This window comes from Ctenopharyngodon idella, chromosome 1 (assembly GCF_019924925.1).
Source record: "Ctenopharyngodon idella isolate HZGC_01 chromosome 1, HZGC01, whole genome shotgun sequence".
Lineage (NCBI taxonomy): Eukaryota > Metazoa > Chordata > Actinopteri > Cypriniformes > Xenocyprididae > Ctenopharyngodon > Ctenopharyngodon idella.
The window spans coordinates 1,543,275-1,566,139 of record NC_067220.1 but is presented as its reverse complement, the minus strand read 5'-3'; the positions used below and the strand labels follow the sequence as shown (position 1 = coordinate 1,566,139).

The following is a 22,865-nucleotide window of genomic DNA, read 5'->3' as shown; positions in this document are numbered from 1 at the left end:
TAGGTTAACAAAGTGATACTATTGGATAAACAGGCAGCAAGACAGACATTCCGACACGGAACACACATTTCAAAGTAGAATATCTGGCTGTAGCATTGTTTTTCTGAGAAACAAGTAGGTGAACTTAGCATGTTTCCTCAATATCTGCAAACATATTGGGGTATTTTTATGCTTTATTAAAGTGAAAATCTTACATATAGCCCCTTTAATCATTTCTGAAAATGTGGTTTGTTGTTATACATTTATAGTAAAATGTAGAACCTTTGCATTTCATTAATAAAATCTTATCAAATTCTATTTGATGTTCTGGTGATAAATGTGCACACATGGTAAGATGAAGAGGCTTTCAGGTTACAACATCTGACAAAAGGACACAGAGTCGCTCTCCACCTTGAATGCTGCATAGAGAGGATATTTAAAAGATGCAAGGAAAGTGTACAAGTGTGAGAGTGTGTCAGAGACACTGTAAAAGGACAAAACTCCAGCCGTCGTGTCCACATAAACACCTACTCTATTACATGAACGAGAGGTCGGAGTCTTTATATTAATGTCTTCTGTAGCGTGAGAAACATATGGAAAAGATCCACAGGTAATTTTCCATGACACATCATTGTTTCCAAGCTGACCAGTGGCCTCCACTAAACAAAGATCATCGTTTTTCCTCTGGATGTTCTTGTACGTCACTCCGACTGTCCCTTCCGGACCAGTCCATTCAGCCTCCCAGTAACAGCGGCCAGACAGACTCTCTCTAGACAGCACTTGTTGGACAGGTTCAAATCTCTCTGGATGATCTGGATACGGCTGAATCTGCATCACTTGTGTTGCCGTTCTGTCTCCGTTGGAGAGACACAACTGCACGTGAGCTGTGTTTGGATCCAGCGTGAGATCGCAGGCATCTGTGAGACAGAACACACTTCCATTAGTGTCTCAGAGAGAAACACAGACAGATGGAGAATGATTCACTTACACTTTCTTATCCCTGGTTTGATGAAGTGTTCACCCATAGGATCAGTTCTGCAGAAGTCAATGAAAATGAAGAGAAAATGAAGAAAAGGTTACAAGAATGAAAGCAAATAATAAAAGGTCATGAGTTTGAATGGACTGGATGAATGAACTGAATGAATAAACCATGAATTAAATGTCACTTTGGACATGCTTCCTGATTTGACAACACATCCCATGTTTCCATGAAATCAAGGCGTCGTCAAGCTATGCCTTTGTTTTGAATAAGCGACCTCTATCGGTGAAAATTTACATACTGTGGCTTTAAATGATTTTTATAAAAAAAATTAGCTGTTTAGCTGTTTGGAATCAAAACATTAGTCTAAGAATTTAAAGTCAGTTTTAAAGTCACTTTCTATTCATCAAAAAATCCTGAAAAATAAAATGTATAACAGTTTTCACAAAAATATGAAACAGCATAACTGTTTTCAACACTGATAATAATCAGAAATGTTTCTTGAGCAGCAAATAGCAAAAAAATGAATGTCACATCATTGACCCACAACATACTTGAGTATCTGCAGTGAGTAGTTTGGATCCCTCAGTTTGTCATTGAGAGGCTGGACTCCTGATTGTCCTGGGTGATTGTAGCTCAGATCCAGCTCTCTCAGGTGTGAGGGGTTTGAACTTAGAGCTGAAGACACATAACCACAGCCTTCCTCTGTCAACATACAGCCAGACAATCTACATATGGACAAAACAAATAAGCAACACTGCATTTGTCAAAGAAATAAACTAAAGTAAAACTTTTACCTCAGTATCTCCAGCTGACAGTTTGGACTCTTCAGTCCATTATAGAGCAGCCTCACTCCTGAATCCTGAAGGTCATTGTTACTCAGGTCCAGCTCTTTCAGGGGTAAATCTGAGCTGAGAATCAACAAAAGGTGCTCACAACTCTTCTCAGTGAGGTTACACCAGCTCAACCTGAAGAAAACATTTCAAAATGATCTTCTGTCAAACATCTGTCTCATACATTGTGCTTAATATACTGTATTACAGAAAGTTATGGATAGTGTCAAAAGGATATTTCACCCAAAAATAACAATTCTTTAATCACCTTGCTTGTTTATTTCATCAAATTGCTTCAAACTGCTGTAATGTTAAATATTGCCAATACTTTCCTCAGAACTTGAAGTTTTCTCTCTGTATTTTCCATCCCATCTAGGAGGTGATGGAGTCCAGAGTTCTGCAGATCACTGCCACTAAGATCGAGCTCTTTTAGGCGATGTGAGATCGTCTGGATCGCAGAGACCAGCTTCATACAGCAGTCCTGGCCAAAATGACACTGGGCCAACCTGAACGAGTACAATATCAGCATTACATTTCAGGCTAGCCAGTAATTGTTTACACAGCAATGGGAATTGTAATGACCTCAGTGTCTCCAGATGACAGTGTGGGCTCTTCAGTCCAGCAGAAAGCGCATTCACTCCTGCCTCAATACTGTAGTTGTGACTCAGGTCCAGCTCTCTCAGAGGACAGTCTTCTAGCTGGAGAGCCGAAGCCACAGTTTCACAGCAAGTTTCTGTCAGTCCACAGTCTGAAAACCTGTAAACATGGCAATATGTTTACTAATCATGAAGAGTTTCCCTTTACATTCAATAAATACAGATCACAATGAAGTTAAAATTCAAAATTCAATAAATAACTTGAATGACACACAAGTACAAACCTCTTTTGGATGCTCAAACCTATTGCATAACCAATGAGGTTCATTCTCGTGTGTTACAAAGCATGTTTGAGCTTCCGCAAGAGGTTTGTTCTCATGTGTCATTCAAGTTTGGTTGAAAATATGTTCATGTTTACTGATCAAAGTTTATATGTAAAAGCCTAAATAAAAACTGTTCATCATAAAAAGCGATTGAGTCTCTTTAGAAAATTTAGACTAAACTGCTCGATTCATGTGGATTAGTTTATGATCTGATCTCTTTATGAACATTTTAAAGTGTCAATCAAGTTGCAAAGGCAGTCAATGGAGGGACAGACATCTCTCAGATTTCATCAAAAACATCTTCATGTGTGTCCGAAGATGAACAAAAGTCTTACGTGTTTGGAACGACATGGGGTTGAGTAATTAATGACAGAATTTTCATTTTGAGGTAAACTAACCCTTTAAAACACTGTTTATTTAATTTGTATTATTGTTCTGTTGTATTTATTTGTCCATTTTGTTTGTAATTAGTTTCTTTGTTCTCATTGTATTGCTGACTGTTTCATTGTATTATGTAATTATTTTGAGGACCTTTTTCTTACATTAAATACCCTAGTATTAGTTTTTGCTGAAGTGTCGATAATTGTGAAATTTCATTGATATTTAAAATTACTCATATATTAAAATAAGACTTTGATCATATTGCCGACTAATAATCATGTTAAATAATCATGATTTTAGCCCTAAAACGATATGTTGAAAAATAAAACAGAATGTAATATAACACCTGTCATTTGATTCTACTTACAGGGCTTTTCTGCAGCATCTCACGGCTGGCACGAGTCTCCTGCATCCGGGATATGTGTTGTTGAATGCCTTTGGGTTGAAGTCCTCCAGCACCTCTTCTGACATCAGAAGCACATAGACCAGAGCTGAGCAGTTAGACTTGGACACCATTTTTGGCTGGCCACTTTCTGACCTCAGATATTTCATGATTTGTTGGTACAGGGTTCTGTCCTGCAGTTCCAGTATGCAGAAGAAGTGGTTGATGGATTTATCTGGGCACTTGTCGTTGTTTTGCAATTCCTTGATGTATTGGATAGTTTTATTGATGCATTTTCTACTGTCCAGCGTTTCGTCCAGCAAGCCAATGAGGAGTCTCTGATTGGACTCAAGAGAAATGCCCAGCAAAAAACGCAGGAAGAGGTCAAAATGCCCTCGCTCACTCATCTTGGCTTTATCAATCGCCTTTTTCAGCAAAATGTACAGCATTTGGTCTTTCTTAGGACGCGCATTCTCCAGGAAGAACGCTAGCTCATCCATATCCTGCTTCAAATAGCAGAGGAACACATGCAATGCAGCAAGAAACTCCTGCACACTCAAATGTATGAAGTAATACACCTTCATCTCATGCAGGACAGAGTCTTTCTTGAAGATTTCAGTGCACAATCCTGTGGACTCTTCACTTGCATTGATGCCACATGCTTTTAGATCCTTCTCATAGAACATGACGTTTTCCTTCTTCAGCTGTTCAAATGCCAGCATTGCCAACTTGGAAATAATTTCTTTATTTGAGACCAAGACTTTTGTGCGATCTCTTTCAAGTTTCTCTTCGTACTTCTGGTTTTTTATATTCATCTGTATCAGCAGAAAATGGATGTACATTTCGGTGAGTGTCGAGGGAATATCTTGGCCATTGTTCTTGATAAGAACATCCTGAAGAACAGTGGCCGTGATCCAGCAGAACACGGGAATGTGGCACATGATGTAGAGACTACGAGATGTCCTAATGTGGCAAATCACTTTGGAAGCCTGAGTCTCATCTTTGATCCTTTTTCTGAAGTACTCTTCTTTCTGCTGGTCGGTGAATCCGCGTACCTCCGTGAACAATCCTACGTACTCAGGAGGGATCTGATTGGCCGCCGCTGGTCGTGACGTCACCCAGACGAGTGCTGATGGAAGCAGTTTCCCTTTAACGAGGCTTGTAAACAAAGCGTCAGCAGATGATCGTTCATTCACACATTTCACTGGCTTACAGTTAAAATTAAGTTCCAGGCGACTCTCATCAAGCCCATCAAAGATAAATGCCAGGTTGCATTTTTTATAAAACTTGGTGTTTTCCACGTCATTCAATTCAGGATAAAATTCCAGCAGAAGCTCATGCAGACTGACCTCTTTACCATCATTAATCAAGTTAATCTCTCTGAATGCAAGCAGAAACACACAGTCCACATCCAGATTGGCTTTTCCTTCAGCCCAGTCCAAGATGAACTTGTGCACGGAGAATGTCTTTCCGATGCCAGCAATGCCTTTGGTCAACACGATGTTTCCCTCCTCCTTTTGCCTCAATAAACAGAATATCTCATTGCAGTTGATCGGTGTGTCCTCAAATTTGGGCGTTTTCAAGACACGGTCAATCTTCAGAACTTCATGTTCATCATACACATCTGAAATGTCCCCTTCAGTGATGAAGAGTTCAGTGTACACTTTGTTGAGATGTATTTTGTTGTCTTTTTTGCCTTCAAAAACACGTTCTGTTTTGGCCTTCATGTTGTCTTTGTGCTTTTTCAGGATTTTTTGCAAGACATTGTCCTCTAGAACAAAGAAAAAACAAAATAATTGCTGTCAGTCCACATGACTTCTGCCTAAAATCATTGATTTGCTAGGAATTGTAACTTGTAGAGGCTCAGCAATTGATATACTGTAAATGCAAGTCGAACGCATTTATAACTAGAATAAAAATGTGCCTATTGGTTTTGTACCTTGTTTTTCAGAGGTCTGTCCCTCGGTTCCATTTTGTGGCTCTTTAAAGATGGCAGCAAGCATCAGGAACAAAGCCAGAGAAAATGCAAACACATTAAGCACAAATCATTTAGTGGTAAAAAAAACATATTTATTTCAACCTTACAAGCTATTTTATAATGAGACATGTTAAATGTGTGATAGTGCTGTGATCTTACCGACAGCACCAGTGGTTGAATTGAAGCTGAAGATTACTGGGCCTTGGATGATGTTTCCAGTGAGTATAGGAGAATTTACAATTGCACCTGTTTTAGCATTCAGATCAACACTGACTGCAGTGTGAGAGAGGGTGATTGTCTGCATCAGTCCATCCACTGCATCAGCCTTCTCCAGTTCATCAGCCGTAATTGCACTTTTTTGCCTCTTTGGTTTGTCATTGTCCAGCTCATCCACTGCTTCCAGAAGCTGCTCTGGAACAGAAGCCATCTTGTCTACCTGGATAAGATGATGAGAAAAGATATGACAGGTTGGGTTTGACGTAAACTAATTTAATATTTGTATATCTGATAAACTCATGTAATACCCACTTTTAACAATCACAAACCTGAATTATTGAGTAGCTACAAACATAAAGGTATAAAAATGAGAACAGAAGCTGTTTAGCAAATGTTACTTTTACAAACAGTGTACTCATTAGGCCTATACAAACATGTTCATAGTCATGCAGACAAATAAATCCAAAATCTCATCTACAGACCCGTTCACAAGTCAAGTCAACCCTTAAGAAAAAGAAGTTCATTCAAGTGTGCTATTAGTATACTTCTTTTAAACTAAAAATAAGAATTTATAAGTACTTTTTAGGTACTTATCAGAAATATACTTATATTTGCACTTAAGTATACTTGACTTACTTAAAGTTTTAGTATATTTAGCCTATACTTGTAATCTTTTGATCGATAAGTATACTTAAAAGTATAATTAAATATTCTAAGTATACTTGGATTGTAGTTGTAGTTTACTCTTTAGATTGAGTAGCCTATTAAATAAACTTTTTTCCACATAGTTTTACATACTGTCTTATAAACTAACATTGTTTGAAAACATTGATTTATAAAAACAAAACAAAAACAACAAAAAAAAAAAACAACAACAGATATGTCCCTAATTCTGAGAATCTGAATTTTTGTCTAGGCTAGTCCACTGGTAGTGTCCATAGGAATTTACTTCAAATCAACTTTACTCTTTCCCTGCCATTGACTGAATTTTCAGGCTATCAAGTGTTTTCACTGTTATATGGTAGGTGGCGCTATTATGCTTCTTCTAATACAGAATCTCCGATCAAAACACAGGTGAAGAAGAAGCAGAAACAAGTGATAGAAGATTGTTCACGTAAATGTAAAATAGCACAATCACCAAATATTAAACAGCATGCAAATCAAAACTGCCTAACGTTACTGAAATGTCGACGCAGGACGAGCTATAGGACTGTGAAGCTTTGGGGGTGTTGATGGACTCGATCTACTCCATCTGTGTTTTGATGATCGCTCTGAATCCCATCTGGACCAAGTCTTTGAAAAAAATTAAATTTTCTCAGCTTTTTGTTTAAAAACAAAACATACCCACATTCACGTTTTTATAAAAAAGGATGCATGAAGCTAGAATAAAATGTTTTTATGGAAAGTAAAAGGTATATTTCAAGTATAAAAAAATATACCTAAATAGGAACATAGTAGTATAGTTAAAGTGCAAATATAAAATATACAGTCAAACAAAAAATTATTCAGACACTAGATACAATTTTTTATATTTTTTTAACTAGTGGGTGAAGAACACTATAGTTCATTTAAGTGAGGATAGCAAAATAAAGTAAACTGTGACATATTATACCCAAAAATTCTTTCCTACAGTGGACTATCAGTAAAACTGATAAAAATTTGGGACCAAAAAATATTCAGACTTTGACCTGAACATGTTTTGCTTAAGTGTTATCTGACGTTATCAAGATTTGTTTTTCTTTTTTTTTTTCTTACACAGTTTAACTCTAGGTTCGTCATATTTTATTACAATTATTTTAAACTATAGTGAATAAACTGTGATAATATGTGAAATGTTGAAGGTGTCTGAATAAATTCTGGTTTGACTGTAAATAGTAAACTATAAGTATGATGTTATGTTCACTTAAAGAAAACTTACAAGTAAACTTGCAGTATAGAACTACTAAACTAGTAGTTTACTGAGAGTATACTTCAAAATGTACTTTCACAAACCAAAAAATGTACTAATATTAAAATAGTAAACTACTAGTATACTTATAAGTTCACTTGTAGTACAGATGCAGTACAAATGAGAAACGTAGTTGTGAACTAGTTCTAAATACTTAAAGTTTACTACTGTTACACTTACTGTACACTTAAAAGTATACTTATATATACTAAGTGGGCTAATTTAGTCCCAAGCAGTGTTGAAATGGTAGCATACACTTACAAGTTTACTACAAGTACATTGATATTAGTACACTTACTACATAAAGTATACTTAAAACTATACTTGAACATTACTTAAGTATACTTAATAAAATGAACTTAAAGTATACTTCTTTTTCGTAAGGGAAGTCAGGTCACAGGTCAAGCAGGTCATTTCATTATTTTATAGTGATAACTGGAAAATGATGCATTTCGGCTGTTGTTGAGCTGAAGTCAGTTCAGTGTTGATTCAACAGATCATCAGTTAGTAAATTAGTTTATTTAATCTATAAAGCAGTTCTGCAAAAAATAATGGCATCGTCCAGCTCAGTTCAGTTCAACAGCGTCAGTACAGTCAAATCAATAATTTTGTTGAATATTCATATTATTACATTTATTTTATTTATTTCACACCAGATACATAGCCTATAATGCTAACCAACATCGACATCTTAAGGGACGATTTCTTTTTCTTTTTTTTTTTGATTTAGCGCGCACTGTGAACATAACTGCAGCGCGCGCTTTGAAGTAGGCTATCGATGTTTTTTTGTCGTTATTCAACTAGAAAACAAATACCTCTAAAGCTGATTTCAACGATATCGATCTTCTACGCCTTGTCATTATAGTTGTGGTGTGGACTTCGCTATTCTCTTAGAGTTCGAGCGATTTTTCAGACTTTGATAGTTGGTGTGCGGTTAAATTCACGGAAGAGATTGCAAGACCAAACGCGCGCAAAAGAGACTTGGGTGAACGACAAACAATGTATTTATTATTTAATCATACATATTTATAATTTATTAAAGCTATTTTTTTTTAGGTTTAGTCATTTTAAACTGGTGTAACGCTGGATGGATTCAAATATTAGTTTTATTTGTATCAATGAAAATGCTTTGGTTTCAAGAAGCATTAAAAGATACTCACGGACACTGAGGCTTTCACATGGTATTAGTGATAAAAGAAACACAAATGTTTGGTAAATAATAAACAAAGACCTGACCTGTCCTGCAGCTCTCCAATGCTTCCGCTACTTTCACTTTCGACAGGCCTCCTTCGTCTTCTCCCTTGAGCCTCTCTCTGACGGAAATGATCCAGTCAAGAACTGCGTTTTCGACTTTGACCTGAAGGGGGCGACTGTCTATTGTTTTGGTGAGCAGCGAAACTAGTCAAATATTAACTACTTTAACTGTGCTTTCATATGCTAAGCATGAAATATTTCTTGCGTGCAGCAGTTTTTCCACATTTCAGGACTCGATGGTTTTACTGTAGAGCTAATATTGGGGATCTACTGAATTAATACTAATCAATACTGTAAGGACATTTTAATTCTTGATTCTAACATAACTAACAATTCTTTTTCTTGCAGGAATAACATTTATATGTTTTTGAATACTAAATGTTCCCTAACACTCTTGAGCCAAAATTAGTGTGCCTGAATATAACAAGAGGAATCAAAACTAGACAACTAGACCGTGTCTAGTTTTGTTACATCTTGGCTAGTTTATGCTGCACAGCAGGTTAGTGGAGTACTAGAGATCTTATTCTCAAGTGATAGTGTTCATAGAGGGCAATATGTTGTCCGACTCAGCAAGACATCGACTAGGAGATACGCTAGAGGATAAATTTTGTAAGCGTAGATTAGGAGACACAACACTTGGGTGTTGATTAGAAGACGCCCTGGATTAACTTAAGTGAGTAGGGGAATTTCTACCACAATACTAAATGTACCACCTTTCCCCCCACAAAGCTATGACTCCCAGACTTCCTGCTCATATCAGGTTTCCAGATCATGGAATGACTCCCAGAAGAAAAGCATATGTCATGGAAAAATCCAGTGGATCATTTCCTTTGCTACAGTTAATTGTGAAATGTACACATGCATCTTCATGATGTCTTTTATAGAGCGCTTCATCTGGAAAACATCTGCTATGTACAGACATCTGATAATCATCTTTTAAAATGTAGTTTTACATACGTTCTAAATCATAAACATCTTAAAGACATTTTCTAAATGTCTATATAACATCTGACAGGGAACGTCTTAGAGTGGTATTGCATATAAGCAAATACTTCCATCATACATCAAATAGACGTGTCTGAGATGAATGTGTGCTATCAGGAGTCCTAATCAGAGCATCATCAGTTTCCATTTCGTGCTTTAAACATTTTAAAGCCTGGCGAAGCAGCAACCCTGATAGCACGTACATCACTGATACGTCTATTTGATGTCTGCATTTACATTTGCAAGATGTATTTTTTAGATTGTTTGCTCATCTGTAAAACTTCTCTAAGATGTTTCCTGTCAGATGTTAAATAGTTTATGCAAAACTGCTTTTCTAAGATGTTTATCAGATGTTTGTACACAACAGATGTTAAGCGCTCTTTAGCAGACATCTTAGAGATGTACCTGTGCTATCTGGAAACCAAATGTAACAGCAATGATGAAGATCCATGGTTAGCCATGGAAATGGACGGGTTGTGATGAAGATAACCAGACGACTAATCTTATGAATATTAATTAGCTTGTTGTACTGATGTTTCGGCCAGTCATATAGAGTGAATTCAGGTAAATTGGGAAACTTTTTGCCAATGGGATGACTGGGAAAAAATGTCCCAATTAACCTGAATTAACCTGAAGATTCACTATACTTTGTTGCTCAGCTTTTTATTCCGCTTTTTATTTTTACTTTTATTAAATTAATGCACCACCACATTTCCTTTCTCACTATGTATTTTGTTTGGTTTATTGTTCTATAATACTAATTAACTTATGAATATAAATAAAGGTCAGTCATTAATGTAACCAAACATATGTAAAACAATCTTATGTCTCAAATAATGATTTATTCAAAATAACAGCAAGTCCACAGATTTAAAAATCACAAAGCAAGTGAGATCGAGGAGTTTCATTCTTAGTTTGGTGTGATTCAGGTTTAATCAACCTTGAGTCTTTATGGTCTAACGGTGGTGCATGTTTCCTGCCCGTCAGAAGTGAGGTGTAGCTGAAAATTTGATGGATGAGTAGGTGAGATTGTCAGAGGGGCTGCTGGGTAATTGTGCTAAAGCATAAACAGAGGCGTTGTGTTCATCAAACACAGGAAGGACCGAACTGTAGACAGGATTATCAAGAGTGTTACTGATGTTTTCATAATCAGAGACCTGACAGAAGAGAAGAGAGAAGAGTAAAAACAAATGGATTAAGAGTGGATATGATGATTATAATCCACAAATAAAAGATCAAACTCAAACACATGATGAAACTCACTCCTCTGTTTGGTTCATTATCTCCGTTGGGCAGATGCTCAGTCGGGCCTTGAACGACATCTCTGGGCTGATTTCCTGTTTTGTGACACCAGATTTATTGTTTTGTGGCAAAATGTTTTAAAGGCCTTTATTTTGACAGCATTTTGGTATTAGTGGACACATGGTATTAGTGATAAATCATTCTAATATGCTGATTTGCTGCTCAAGAAACATTTATGATTATTATCAATGTTGAAAACAGTTGTGCTGCTTCAGATTTTTGTGAAAACTGATAAAAAAAATTTCAGGATTCTTTGATGAATGAAAAGTTCAAAAGAACAGCATTTATTTTAAATAGAAATATAACATTTGTAACATTATAAATCTTTAGTGTCAGTTTCGATCAATTTAATGCATATACAAATGCTGGGTTAAAAACAACCCAAGTTGGGTTGAAAATGGACAAACCCAGTGATTGGGTTGTTCTAACTCAGCGGTTGGGTTAAGTGTTTGACCAACATGCTGGGCAGTTTTATTTAACTCAACTATTGTTTCAAAATTACTATATGGCTGGATTAAAATGAACTCAAAATAGGTTGTAAATTAAAAAATCAGACACATAATTACTAAAGGCAACAATAATAACCAAAAGGTGAACATTTATTAATAAGCAATTTAATAAATGTTTACTGTTTAATTATTATTCATTAAACTTAAATCATACTTTGGGTTCATTTTAGGGTTAGGGTTTCTAACGCTAACCCTAACCCTAACCCAAGCAAGCAATATAGTAATTTTTAAACAATAGTTGAGTTAAATAAAACTACAGGTTGCAGGTTGGGCAAACATTTAACCCATTTTAACCCAGTCGCTGGGTTTGTCAATTTTCAATCCAACTTAGGATGTTTTTAACCCAGCTTTAATTAGAGTGTAATTTCTTTCTTGATTGTGTTAAGTAGTCAGTTGTTGTAAAGAAAATTAGATTAAATTTAACTTGAATGTTTGCCTTCTCCTGCAAATTCATGCAGAATGAAAGCTCTGCCCTTTCACATAATATTATCCAGCATTGATCAGTAAAAGAGCACCCACTCTCTCTCTTTTCAGAAGCTGTCATGGTGGACCTGTTCCTGGGGAAGGTTCTGGTGAAGAACAACAAAGACAAAGATGAGCTGGACACCGAGCGCGAGATCATCCTGCGGCTCCAGAACCGCATCCTCATGCTGTTCTTCGGCTCGGGCGAGTGCGAGAAGTGTCAGGACTTCGCGCCGACGCTCAAAGACTTCTACAAGAAGCTGACGGACGAGTTCTACGTGGAGCGATCGGCCCAGCTGGTGCTGCTGTACATCTCGCTGGACTCGTCCGAGGAGCAGCAGGAGAAGTTCCTGAAGGAGCTGCCCAAACGCTGCCTGTTCCTGCCCTACGAAGACCCCTACAGGAAGTATGTGCTTTTTGTTCAGAATAGCATGCTAGCAATATGAGTACAGTGGTTTCTCTACCAGCGGGTCGGGTCCACACAGCACCCGTCAAAAGGGTCTGCAAGATGGCTTTTAATTACTTAAAATAAGACATTTTTCTGAAGAGCCATTTGTGAAAAACGACAGACCTATTCTGCTTGTACATAATATGTACTTACTATAGTAATTTAAATAACTTTTACAAGCAAACACAAAGTTTCTCGGGGGAACATAAAATCCCCTGGTAGGGACTTCTTCCTGGGTTAGTGACATCACTAACCCTAAAATTTACATAAACCCCGCCCCTGAGAACACACAACAAAGAGGGTGAGACCATGTTGGGCTGCTTTAGAGAAGAGGAAGAGTTGTTGTAGTAGAGTGTTGTTGTCATGCCGTCATTTTACGCCGGACTGCTTCACAAACGAGGGTCAATTCAACGCTGGATTAGCACAAAAGATTAACATGACGACACATGCTAGTCGATGAGTTGAATCAACTCCACAGCAACTACATAAATTCATCCACTAACCATTCAGAAACATCCAGTTTCATTCTAAAAGTTGTAACTTCTTCCTGAGTCTCTCCATCAGTGTCGACTCCGGTTTGAACAATGTAAGACTGAACACCGTTACTGACAATCCTCATTTTGGCTGCGTGAGATTCTCCAGCTTTGTTGTTGTTGAGCAACCGAAGCGTGAGCTGTTAAAGCTCTGCCCTCTTCTGGAAAGGGGGCCGGGAGCAGCAGCTCATTTGCATTTAAAGGGACACACACAAAACACAAATGGGGCAAATTTGACAAGCTATAATAAATGATCTGTGGGGTATTTTGAGCTGAAACTTCACAGACACATTCTGGAGACACCAGAGACTTATATTACATGTAATGATGTAGTCAGAAATTTACTGTGAAATAAATGCATGCTGGGTTATTGTCTGCCAAATTACTGTGAACATAATGCAATTATTAACTTGGAATATACTGTAAATTCACACTAATATTTTTAACAGTGCGGTAATAACTGTTGTTAAAGGGGTCAGTCTTGAAGCCTCAAGTCTGTCATTGCTAAATGATTGACACTTGTGCTCAGTTTCTCAATTCCAGGATCAATCACTGCTTTTCAAATACTTCTAAGATTATTTTTAACTCTCTGATTTTTGTATTTCCAGATTATAGGTGTATATGAATGATTTTAATACTATGAGGACACTAAGATGGCTGGTGTGATGTAAATCTCAGCAAAACCTCTTTTTTGTTTTAATCACACATGCTTTTATCAACACTTGCGTTACTAGTAAACTCTGAAAATACAAAGAATTTGATTTTGAGTGTTACATCTATTCACATTTTTTTTTCAATGCGTAAAAGATTTTAGGTTTGAATTTATACAAGTGAAAAACGTGAAACCACCGTGTCATTAATTTAAAGTGCCTTTTTATGTTGGTCTTATCAGAGTCAGGTTTAATAGTGTTTTACACATAGGCTACATAACAAAAATGATGAATATATAAGTAGACATCACAATTAATATTAATGTCTTTCTAATTTTGTCTTAAATTATAGTAAATAAACTAAACCACTGACTAACAAAATGTTTCCAGTTTTATCTTAAAGAATCATGACATGGATTTTTTTTTTTTTTAAATTATTATTTTAATAGATTTTGAGGTTCACTTTTAAGTGAACCTCAAAATTTGTTTTTTTTTTTTTTTTTTGCACAATATATATAGAGAGAGAAAGAAAGATCTTCAGCTCGTCCAGAATACGTCACCTCACGTTTGTTGATTAAAAAAAGCTATAAGATATCTTTCTTTTAGACAACACTTCTTTTCTTCTTCTCTGATAGATGTTGTTCATTTTATGAATGCGGAAAACGCAGGCACTGTCCAATGGCTCAGACTAAATACTTGGGGTTTCGAGTCTGACTACAGCACGAGGGCGTGGCTTATTCGCAAGTTCAAGGAGCATGCGCCGTTTACATGCTCCCGGAAGACCGCAAACTTCAATAGTAATCGCGCAGAAGCCCTCGTTGTGTTTGTTTCATTTTTACTCATTTAAAACAAGAATGATATTACTGTGTTAAACGTTGAAAAAAAAAAAAAAAAAAGCTCATTTGGCATTTGCGAATAATGTTTTATAATACTGTAAAATCACGTGACACTGTTGCTTGGTGTCAAGGGCACGTGACGTTACACTACCAGTGAAAAGTTTGGAAACATTACTATGTTTAATGTTTTTGAACGAAGTCTCTTATGCTCATTAAGGCTGCATTTATTTCATAATAATATTGTGAAATATTAATACAATTTAAAATTATGGTTTTCTATTTTAATATACTTTAAAATATAATTCATATCAATATATCATTCTAATATGATGATTTGATACTCAGTTATTATCAATGTTGAGAACAGTTGTGTTGCTTAATATTTTTTTGGAAGCTGTGATACTTTTTTCAGGATTCATTGATGATTGTTTCGAAGCCTCGACACATCACGGAACATTTGCTTCAACTGCTTCAGTGTTTCACGAAGCCTCGATCTGCCCATCACTAAAGTGAATAAGAACTGGTGACAACTTAAAACAATGTACACAATGTTTCAAGGTCGCCTGGCAAGACCGGTCTAGTCTCCGAGTTCTTGTAATGTGCAAATCGTTATGGGAAGTCAAGGTGCATATTTCTAGAGAAACCTTCAGTGAAAGCGAAACCCAAAAACGAATTAAGTAGCTACAAGGAAGTGCAGACACTAGACACGAAATTTTGTTCAACCAGAGACGTAAGTAGAGTGTCTTATATAATTCACTTTAACAATTTTTTTCAATATTGGATATTAGTTTATAGAGTTTTGATTTTACTTTTACTTAGAAAGGGCTGTTGGAAGACGTTTGTTCTGAACCCATTTAAAAAGTTCTGTCTATCGGAAGTATTGCGCGTCTGCAACAATTACGCCTGTTTTACGTCTGTTTCGCACGTATGCGGTGCGGTTTTTTCTTTCTTTTCCGTGCATGGATTAGAGGAGGTCGGGAACCTTTAAAAGTTCGCGACTTAAATAAAGTTGGCCGCATATTCACATATTCGAATTTCCCAGATCAATAACTCGTGAGCTAAACGCTGTTACTACACAAATAACATCTCTTTTCAATCGTAGTAATGTAGAGAAGCAGCTGCAACCTAATTTTCCTCAAAACCAGTTTTCCTCCACAGTGGACAAAATACATCGATCTCTATGCGCGGACGGCTGAGAGACAGATTCGAAGGGACCGTTTGCAAAGTGCAAAACCTGAAAAGCGTTACCAAAAAAAAAAAAAAAAAAAAAAAAAAAAAACTTCACTGTAATACACTGTACTGTCACCAAATTCAATTCACACATCACTGCTGTCCTGATAGTTATACTACAACACTTATTTTGGAAAAAATATGGGCATAATTAAACAATTTTGCATAATTTTTTAATTATGCAAAATATTTAATAACTCGACTATTATGAAATATATATTCAATACTGTACTGTCACCAAATTCAGTTCACACATCACTGCTGTTCTGATAGTTACTACACTTATTTTGGAAAAAAATGTCTTTTTGTGTAATTTGTATTATGTTTTATTAGGAAAAATATTCAACATTTAAACATTTTAATAAACATTTTAATAAAGTAATAAACACATGAAAAAACATTTTACATATTTTATTTACATTTATGCAATTAAAAAATGACAAAATACAACAAAAAAATACAATAGGTACATAATAGATATAATAACGTAAGTTTGTCACTTTATGAAAGTTGCGATGTTGAGTTTAATCTTTGGTTTAATGTTCGTTAAAATATCCTGGGGAGGTCATGTGACCAACAGGAACGTCTCAATTCTCAAGGATGGGTTCTCTGTCCTCGTGTCCTTCCGAGTTCGTTCTTTCAAGGTTCTTTCCTAATAAAACATAATACAAATTACACAAAAAGACATTTTTCCAAAATAAGTGTAGTAACTATCAGAACAGCAGTGATGTGTGAATTGAATTTGGTGACAGTACAGTATTGAATATATATTTCATAATAGTCGAGTTATTAAATATTTTGCATAATTAAAAAAAATCATTTTGTTAATTCACTTTAACAAATTATTTCAATATTGGATATTAGTTTATAGAGTTTTGATTATACTTTTACTTAGAAAGGGCTGTTGGAAGATGTTTGTTCAATAACTTCACTGTAATACTGTCACCAGTGAAGTTATTGAATATATATCTTTTACTACAGTAGTCAACATTTGAAGTGGATCAAAACCTTAAATCACCTAAAACCTGGACAACTTTGATTAACTTTTTTAATCCACTTCAAATATTGACTACTGTAGTAAAAATATTTTAATAAATTCACTGTAATACACTGTACTGTACTTGATTTATTTTCCCCTTCATTTCCCATAGCCTATCTCTTTATCCAGTTCTGCACCTTATGTTACTTAAAGTTTGTATTTTGTAAATAATGTAAATGCCCAATCATGCCAATAAAATTTTTACTTTATGGCTATTTCAAAAAGTGTGTTAATATTAATAGGCTATAGCCTATGTTAAAAGAATATTTTGTTTATTATTTGTATATAGCATTTATAAAAGCTTTGATGATATTTACATGATATTCTGATTAATCAATTGCAATTAATTGCATAACAATATTTTCAGATAATATATAAGACATTTTGTCACTGTTGATAGAATCACTGAATAGACAAAAAACACACAAAGTGGCTTTAGAACCCTTACAGAAATAAAATAGATTTCCCTATAAAGTATGAATGATCAATTTATTAAATGATATAACAGTATATTTGAAAATATACAGAATAATATATTGTGTAAATATATTAACAGCATGCTGGGAACTAAAAAATCTGCTGTAACTCATACAGTGAATGTGTGTATATATGTGTTTTCATACATTCACATTTATATGGGAACATGTATATGTAAACGCTAAAGGATAAAACTTTATGAACATTACAAGTAATGCTATTTTTGTCTTCTATTTTTGATCTAAACAAAAAGATATAGATTTAATCAAAACAAAAATTCTCATTTAAGAAATAATATGTATTAGAAATTATTTGCTTTATCCAATCAAATAGATCAAATAGATTTAATTAAACAATTTCTCATTTTACTCTTTTTAAAAAAAAAAAAAAAAAAAAAGAGTTAAAAGAAATTATTTGATTTAAACAAACAAAAGGATATGGATTGTTACGTGTTAGCTAGGGTTGGGCCGATAGACAACGTCATCGTCCATCACCGATGCTGACAGACATTACAATGTTAAGCCACCATCGCGCATTCTCTCTTTCCCCAGACGCGTGCCAAATTAATGATGAACACCTGCGGTTAACAAGCAGATTCACTGAAGGAAAGGGAAACACAAGAACTACAACTGACTTCAGCCACAGCCTTAGATGAAATCAGCTAAAGAAAAAAATATTTTAATCACTCAAGATCTAATTAAACAACTCTACAAACTCTACAAAACATTACGAGCTTCAGTCATTACTAACCAGACTGACTTTATTTTTGTCTTACGTCTACAGAAGTTCTTATGAGAATTAACAGAGGTTTAAATGATGATTTATTGATTTTATTGAGATCAATCCTGTTAACTTTTGTCCTTTTTCTCCTGACACAGAATGGCCACTACTAAAAGAGTGATTTATAACACACTTCAGAAACTTAAGAGTGATGAACTCACAGAATTCATCTGGTACCTGGAGAATCCTACAGAAGGCATCAAGCCTATTCCTGAATCAAAGCTTGAGAATGCTAGTCGTCATGAAGTTGTGAATGTCATGGTACAGCAGTACACTAATGAGGCTGGGACTATTGCAGTCAAAACGCTGCGCGACATTAACCAAAATGATCTCGCATTCGAACTTGAGCAGAAACTTCAGGGAGGTAAAAAATAACAATTCATACTAGTTTTTGATTTAGTCTTAGTGTAGCACTCTAGTAGTCATCATTTTGGAAAAATACAGAGAAATATACATGAAATTAAACAATTATGTTAATATGTTTGGATATAAAATGCATGTGTTTATTATAAATAATACAATAAAATATTGTGCAAAAGATCAAACAAGGATGAAAAAAAGGATGTATGATTCATATTGTCATATATAAAAAGCAGTAAAATGGCAGTATTAAAATATACTGTATATTCACTGTAAAACAAAAAAGTTAAAAAAAGTTAAAAAAAAAAAAAAATGGTGAACTGCATGGCAGCACAGGGTGCCAAACCTTTACCATTAAAAAGTCCATCAACTGAAGTAATATGAGCAAGCTATTGTAATATATTTCACAGCATGTTACTGCAGTAATACTCTGAATATATTTCATTTGAATTCATAAATTTATATTATAAACTCATATCCATTAAAAATCATTAAAATCAATTTAATTTGAATATCTCAGGTTAATCATTAGCAATAACACACATGCATGTTTTATGACATGTTATGACATGATAATTATGTAATGCCTGGTTCACTGAACTATTTTTATTTTTTACAATAAGGCTATGTTCACAGTGCGAGCCTTAATTCTCAATTCCGATTTTTGCTCAGTTCAGTTTTTTTTTTTTTTTGTATAGCCATTCACATTGTTGTTTTAAATGTGGCCAATATCAGATTTCCAATGTGGACAGATCATGGTTCTGAACTGAGCTGCATGCGCAAAAGAATGATACAAACGGGGATGCCAGTTTTTACCACAAAATCCATTCAATTGCTTTTCAAAACTAGCCCAATCGCATTCCGTGGGGTATCCCGGTAAAACTGCGTTCCGGGGGTTAAATATCATGTTAGTGCTGTCGCTTAAACAACAGAATAAGAATATAAAAGTAAAACAACCCGCAATGCAGGGAAAAAGTAACCCAAATGAATGAATGCCTGTATTTTTAAGGAAATTTAGCAGTTGTATAAAAAAATAGTGAAATCATTGTTAAATTTTACTGCATTTTCTCTGTAAAAATACATATTTTTTTTCATAGTGTAGTAATTGATATTGTGCATTCTGAGTTTCTCTCTGTGTCTCTCAATCAGATGTTCCTGCTGGAGGTGGAGCTTCATCCAGTGGGACATCTGTAACTCCTCAGACCACTGGAGTTACAATGTCGATAAAATCATCCAATGGAGGAATCGTAAATGCCCCTCTTATACATGGTTGTGTTGTTAATGGCTCAGTGAACTTGAACAGCAAAGATCAACCTTAGGTCGGTCTGTCTGTCTGTCTGTCTATCTATCTATCTATGTCATGTCAGCTATAACTGTGCTAAAACTACTTAAAAGTACTTCATCTTTATTTGCCACAACCAAGTATAAAGCATGTAATATGCATAAATGTTTAACATTGTTAGCAAATGTTTTTAACTATGTATTTACCTTTCTTTAGTGTCTTTGTTTCAACATAATGTAATAAAAAATAACAAAAAACAATACTGCCTCACAGATGATTAACTACCACGCTGTCACAGACTGGAGTATCTGAGGTGTAGGTTTGTCTTCTGATTCGGGATCAGACTCTGGCTTAACATGAATGGCTTCCCATCAGTGATGGGAATAACGTCGTTATAAATAAACAGTGTTACTAACGGTGTTACTTTTTTCAGTAATGAGTAATCAAACGAATTACTTTTCACCCCGTTACAACGCCGTTACCGTTACTGACAATAAAATGCCACGTTACTATAATTGAGCTCACTGAAGCGGTTTTCATCCGAGTAGTCTCTCTCTCAGCCATAGGACCTGAAAAGTTTTTCTCTGCTGTGTGTGTTGGGGTGGGACACATGCTAACTGATGACGATTGGTGTGTAAGTAGAGATGATAGACCTGCAAAGCGTTTTCATCTCAGGCAATGAGAGTAACGAAGTGAGTGACGTCAGCCATTATCTTGTCAGTTCTAGAGGAGCTGTTGAGGTGAATGACAGGTAAAATTCCTCTCCGGTCATATTGTCATAAAAATTTGGTAGATGTAACTTTATTTTCCTTTAAAGTCCAATATATCTATCCCTGTAGAAATGTGTTTTATTTCATACTGAAGTGATAATGAGATCACAACTCGTCCCCTTGGAATTAAGGTTCTATCTGACATTTTTGTCAAAATTGAGTTATTCACATATTCTTATTCTGTGACAACTTATTTACATTAAGTGATGTTTCTTTTTTTTAAGTTGTGTACATTTTGGGACTTTTTTTTTTTTTTTTTTTTTTTGGAAAACAAAAAGATTCTATCTAAAATGCTGCGTTCTCGACACCTCGTACGTATTTGAGTTGTTGCATAGTTTAAATAGTTTATATATATATATATGTATGTATAAATAATGTGCCAGTAAAACATTTTTCAGTGTTTATTAAACTTTGTTAAATACTTTTGCTGAAGCATTGTCTGTTTTCTCAGCCTGGTCTCATTGTTAATATGTAGGTATTAATACGTAACTTTCAAAGACACAAAACGTACATTTTTGTACGTTTAGAAAGGTGCTAAAACGTACAATATTGACGTAATTATGGCACTAAAACATAAAAATACTTACGTTTTTACAGCGAAAAAACGTAAAATATTTACGAATTTTTCATGTCATAAAGATATATGTATAATTTCCATTTTATCGTTTTGCAGATAAATGTAAGATCCCTAAACCCCATCCCGAACCTAAACCTACCCATTTTATACAGAAGGTTAAAAGAATAAAACATAGAGAACAGAAATGTGTAGGAAAATGACAATTTTAGTAAAAATATAACATTAAAACGATATTTTGAGCCACTAATCCTACACCTACCCCTAAACCTACCCATAACCATTTCTTTAAACTACCTCCTGTTATAAATAAAAGAATAAGACAAACAAGAGTAATCACAATAATTTATTTGCGAAAAATGTCAAAAGTGATACCAAAAGAACTTCAAATGATTATGAGTTCCAGTCACAGTCCTCTCTGGCGGTAATAGTTTTTTATAGGGTACAGAGCAGAATTTAACTTATTAATCCATGAAAATATGATGAATCCGGCTTCTCTCCGTGAAGGCGCGACACTCATTTCAAATGTCAATCAACTGAAATGTCGCAATCTGTGACGAAGCAGGTGAGAACCAATGAGCGTTCGATATCAGTGCCGTAAACCATGTCGTAACGCTTCTCGAGGGTGGCGCTACTTTCAAATTTGAATCATAACGAGCGCGGGCTTTGACTGTGACGGTCGCTGTTGCTGAGAATGAAGATGAAGATCGATGGATAAAGGGCTGAATTTGGATCTGTTCCTTACAAACATATGGATTCTAAAGATTTGGAGTACAGCGAACAAATAAAATGGATGTGATTTGTGAATTTATGTTGTGTTTTGGTGTATCTTATGGTTGTATTGTCAGTCACTGCATAGGAGAAAACGCTTTCTGTGTCTCACAGCAAACAAACTAAATATTACAAAATGGTTAAACAATTACAGAAATTTTATTCATAAGGTTTTAAATTGTAGTCTTGTTTAACATTATGTAATCCTCCGAAACGAGCAGCACAAGTCACGAACAGAAATGTTATTTCATATTAAGTAGATGAGTAAACTGCTTTCAATAAATTCGACTAAAAGCATCGTTAAATCATTAAAGCCACGATTTTAATATTAATACATGGGAATTCATATACATTCACACTTTACGTTACATGATTTACGTTTTTTTTTTGCTGTTAATACGTAAGTATTTTTACGTTTTAGTGCTATAAATACGTCAATGTTGTACGTTTTTGTGTGTATGAAAACGTAAGTAAATGTACGTGTGGTAGAACCACAATTTACGTAAAAATACACACGTATTTTCATGAGATCACGTTGGTTTTCTTGCAGTTTTTTAGTCTTAATATTGTAAAATTTAAGACATTTTAAGCCTTAAAGGCCAAATAGTTAATATATTGATGGGGTCTTAATTACAACAATAAACGTCAGCATGTTATTTCAGCCATACTGATGTTTAGAGAGAAAGCCATTTCACCTGTCCCACTTTCTGTGGAATAAAGTCCTGCTTAGATGTTTTACAGTAGCTGCTTTCTGTCTAAACAAAAGGAAACTTAAACTGTTCCTGCAATAATGTGTTAAATTACCCATCATATTCCTACCTAGATTTAACATCTGCACTGGACAAAAGATTTAGCACTGCCTTTTATGCTTAACTCATTCTAAAATATGAAATAAATGTCATAGAAAACATTAAATTGAACTTTCTCATGCATGTCAACACATCTTTACAACACTAATTTAGTTTCAAAACAAATTATAAGTTAACTGT

General features: G+C 35.0%; 2 protein-coding genes across 6 annotated transcripts in view; one reads left to right on the top strand and one right to left on the bottom strand.

Moving 5' to 3' along the window:
* Positions 1–20,021, top strand: part of nxnl1 (nucleoredoxin like 1) — a 33,161-nt gene extending 13,140 nt beyond the window's left edge. Inside the window, exons 4-6 of the mRNA XM_051886774.1 lie at positions 13,602–15,323; positions 18,218–18,483; positions 19,629–20,021. The gene's annotated coding sequence lies outside the window, so the exon portion shown is untranslated. The remainder of the gene's footprint in view (positions 1–13,601; positions 15,324–18,217; positions 18,484–19,628) is intronic.
* The window catches only part of nlrp3 (NLR family pyrin domain containing 3), a 46,295-nt gene continuing 23,585 nt past the window's right edge, over positions 156–22,865 (bottom strand). For 2 of the 5 annotated variants that reach the window (XM_051877075.1, XM_051877248.1), the window contains exons 2-10: positions 5,611–5,887; positions 5,413–5,454; positions 3,459–5,244; positions 2,374–2,547; positions 2,126–2,297; positions 1,756–1,928; positions 1,513–1,686; positions 968–1,014; positions 156–896 (exon numbers count right to left, since the gene is read on the bottom strand). In XM_051877075.1, the coding sequence (XP_051733035.1) occupies positions 352–896; positions 968–1,014; positions 1,513–1,686; positions 1,756–1,928; positions 2,126–2,297; positions 2,374–2,547; positions 3,459–5,244; positions 5,413–5,454; positions 5,611–5,878 (3,381 nt within the window). In that variant the 5' untranslated portion in view covers positions 5,879–5,887 and the 3' untranslated portion in view covers positions 156–351. Of the gene's footprint in view, positions 897–967; positions 1,015–1,512; positions 1,687–1,755; positions 1,929–2,125; positions 2,298–2,373; positions 2,548–3,458; positions 5,245–5,412; positions 5,455–5,610; positions 5,888–8,775; positions 8,798–8,851; positions 10,766–22,865 lie in introns of those variants that run through there. The other 3 variants (XM_051876989.1, XM_051877162.1, XR_007927094.1) reach the window with 3 other exon arrangements.